Genomic DNA, 2,683 nt, shown 5'->3' on the forward strand with positions numbered 1-2,683 from the left:
ACAGTAGAATACTTTGGAAAGAAATGAATAACTGAAGCTGCGGAACTGCACATGCTGCAAATCCGCGCATCAGACTCTTATCATATCACATTAAAAATACAATCAAACGGTGATGGTCACCATTTGGTCAGACTCGTTTCTTCGCCCAAGGCACACATGTCATGCACCTTGTTTACCCACAACAGTTTTTTTTCCCTCGCTTAAACAGTCTCGGTACACTTCCGCTGCGACCCGCGCTAGTCGAGTGAGATGCTCCTGAAACTGCCTTCGCAGCCGAAGGTGTTGCCGTGCATCTCAGAGGGGCCACCCGGCCGCCTGGACTCGTCGGTCTTGAGCGTCCTCTGGAACGCGAATATGTCCGACAAGCCCAGGAAGATTTTCCTCAGTTCCACTGTAACATAGACACACACACACGCCCATGAACTTGACTTTGCCGGTGAGGGCAGGGCCGCCAGCCGGAGCCGGCCTGGCACCACGGACACCGCCTCCGACCGGTTTGCACAACACCGAATTGTGTGTATTTTTTGGGAGCGGCAGAGTCCAGTCTCACGGTGTAACCAAACTAGCCGTAGGCCGCGCCGTGGTTGCCGCACTAGCACATCATCGGCACGCCCGAGGGCACGCCTGACCTACCTTCCATCTCCTCGGTGCTGGGGAGCTCGCCGCCCATGTCACGGGGCAGGTACTGCGGCGACACGTGCGCGTACAGGCTCTTAAGGCTCTTGTGCATCAGGACCTGCGCAAAGAAGGAGAGGTGGTTCGGTGAGCCGGGGCGCGCTTCGAGCCACACCGCAGACGACACGCAGATCGACGAGAACTCACCCGCTTCCTCAACTTTTCCTTGAGCATGGGCTGGATGAGGGAGAAGGTGGTGGTGAACATGGAAGGTGCATTGACAAAGTGGAGGTGCTTCACTCTGACGGGCAGCGCATTCTGTGGACAGACGGGGCGGTAGTCAGTAAAAGTGTTTTGCCCTTCACAGACACGAGACACTTGACTGACGGAACAACACACTAACCAGCGTGCACGTGAGGTAGTTCTTCATGGTGGTGAGCGACATGGCCATGATCTTGGCGTGGTTGGACGAATAGTTGGCCAGGTCGATGATCACCTCAAACCCGAGACAAGTGTCGAGGCGCAGGATGATGTCGGCCTTCAGGAGGTTGATGCTGCATAGCAGGTCCATGAGCTGGGGTGTCAGTTCTTCGGGCGTCGTCCTGACGAAGAGGATTCGGTGCAAGTTGGCGGTCAGCTCCTTGGACATTCCGATCTGCCTACAAGGACAGAGTTAGGGACCCTGTACTTACACACCATCTCTCATGCTACTAGGTGGCAACGTTTAGCTCTGACTCGGCTGCTTACATCAGGGAGGCGTAGCGTTTCATGCGCTCCTCGTCGATGTTGAAGCTACCGAAGAAGTCCCAGTGCGCCGAACGGGCGGTGTAGTAGGTGTCCAGACCTCTCTTCGCCTTCTCCATCGAATTCTTTGAGTACACGAGGTACTGCTTAAGCATGTATAGCTCGGACTCTGCAGGGCGACGCAAAACATTTGTTATTAAGTTAGTGTGAAACATGGCCAGGGCAAAGTGGCTAAATATAGTGACGGGTTCAGCGTTTTAATAGTATTGGCATGTTTGTTGGGAATTGGCACTCCGGGGCTACTCGCGTAGAGATGTGGTCGCGAAATGCCATTTCCGCCGCGAATTCGGAGCCGATTAAGACTAAGGATCTAACAATCTCCCACGCACAACAACAAAAGGACATGCCCCCCCCCTCCCCACATATACACACCCACAAACTAACTCCTCTGCTATTGCAGACCAACGATATCATCATTCTTTCGGGGCTCCACGCTATAATTTTGTTCACGTTATGCGACATCGGCGGGCCGCCGCCGTCCGCCACGCCCCCCTGTACTGACCACACTCGCGAGCACTGCATGATGATCTCGCCACGCTCGCGCGCACCGGCTCATTGCTCGGGCATTACACGCCCCCCGAATGCCACTTAGTGCGCCAGCCATATTACTTTCTTTGCGGATGATATCTCAGTCGTACACGAATTAGTAGTTTGTGTTGTTACGGCACCACACACAGCTTGTCCATTTCCTGACGCGCGACTCTCTCGGTCCTGCAACTGCCCCGCGGCAAGTTTGTCGCTCGGTGGCACCACGTAACGAACGCTACGCATAATCTATGAAGTAATCGGCTGTCGCCGAGGTTTGACTTCTCGGTTGGCACCTGCATGAACGGGCCCCTGCACTGCTGGCCCTTCACTCACCTGGCAGGTGTGGCAGATGGGGCTGCATGTTGACCCAGGCTCTGAGGGTTTCCGCGTCCTTCGCAAGGCGGTCGTCGTTCGTCTCCAGCTTGGCCAGGACCTTCTTGCGCAGTTCGGCGGGCACCCTCCAGCCCTCGGGCAGCACGGGGCAAGGCACGTTGGTCGACGCCACCATTTTGGAAAAAAGCGAAAGCTACGAACTCTTGTTCACAACTTTGCTGGCGAGGATGGTCGGCGTGTCGCACTCGACGCGGGTTTGCTTCCGACTGGAGGATGATTTTCGCGCCGGGCGCCGGTCCGACTCGAGTCCAGCGTCTTCCCCGCCCCGCCCCGCGCCCTGCCCCGCGTCCTGCCCCGCGCCCCGCCCCACGCCCCGGCCCGCGCCGCGCGCTTTGCTCGCGGG

At 56.9% G+C, this 2,683-nt stretch overlaps 2 protein-coding genes across 2 annotated transcripts in view; both read right to left on the minus strand.

Moving 5' to 3' along the window:
* The window catches only part of LOC113204194 (endothelial lipase), a 14,751-nt gene that overhangs the window by 2,322 nt on the left and 9,746 nt on the right, over positions 1-2,683 (minus strand). The window lies entirely within an intron of this gene.
* LOC113204234 (clavesin-1-like) lies at positions 7-2,611 on the minus strand. The gene is made up of 6 exons (XM_026419338.2): positions 2,281-2,611; positions 1,363-1,528; positions 1,019-1,274; positions 823-933; positions 634-736; positions 7-391 (listed from the first exon to the last, which is right to left on the minus strand). Exons 1-6 carry the CDS (start codon positions 2,453-2,455, stop codon positions 237-239), a joined length of 966 nt encoding a protein of 321 aa, XP_026275123.1. The 5' UTR covers positions 2,456-2,611; the 3' UTR covers positions 7-236.

Source organism: Frankliniella occidentalis, unplaced genomic scaffold, assembly GCF_000697945.3.
Source record: "Frankliniella occidentalis isolate FOCC.00 unplaced genomic scaffold, Focc_3.1 Scaffold4, whole genome shotgun sequence".
In the NCBI taxonomy this organism is placed as follows: Eukaryota; Metazoa; Arthropoda; class Insecta; order Thysanoptera; family Thripidae; genus Frankliniella; species Frankliniella occidentalis.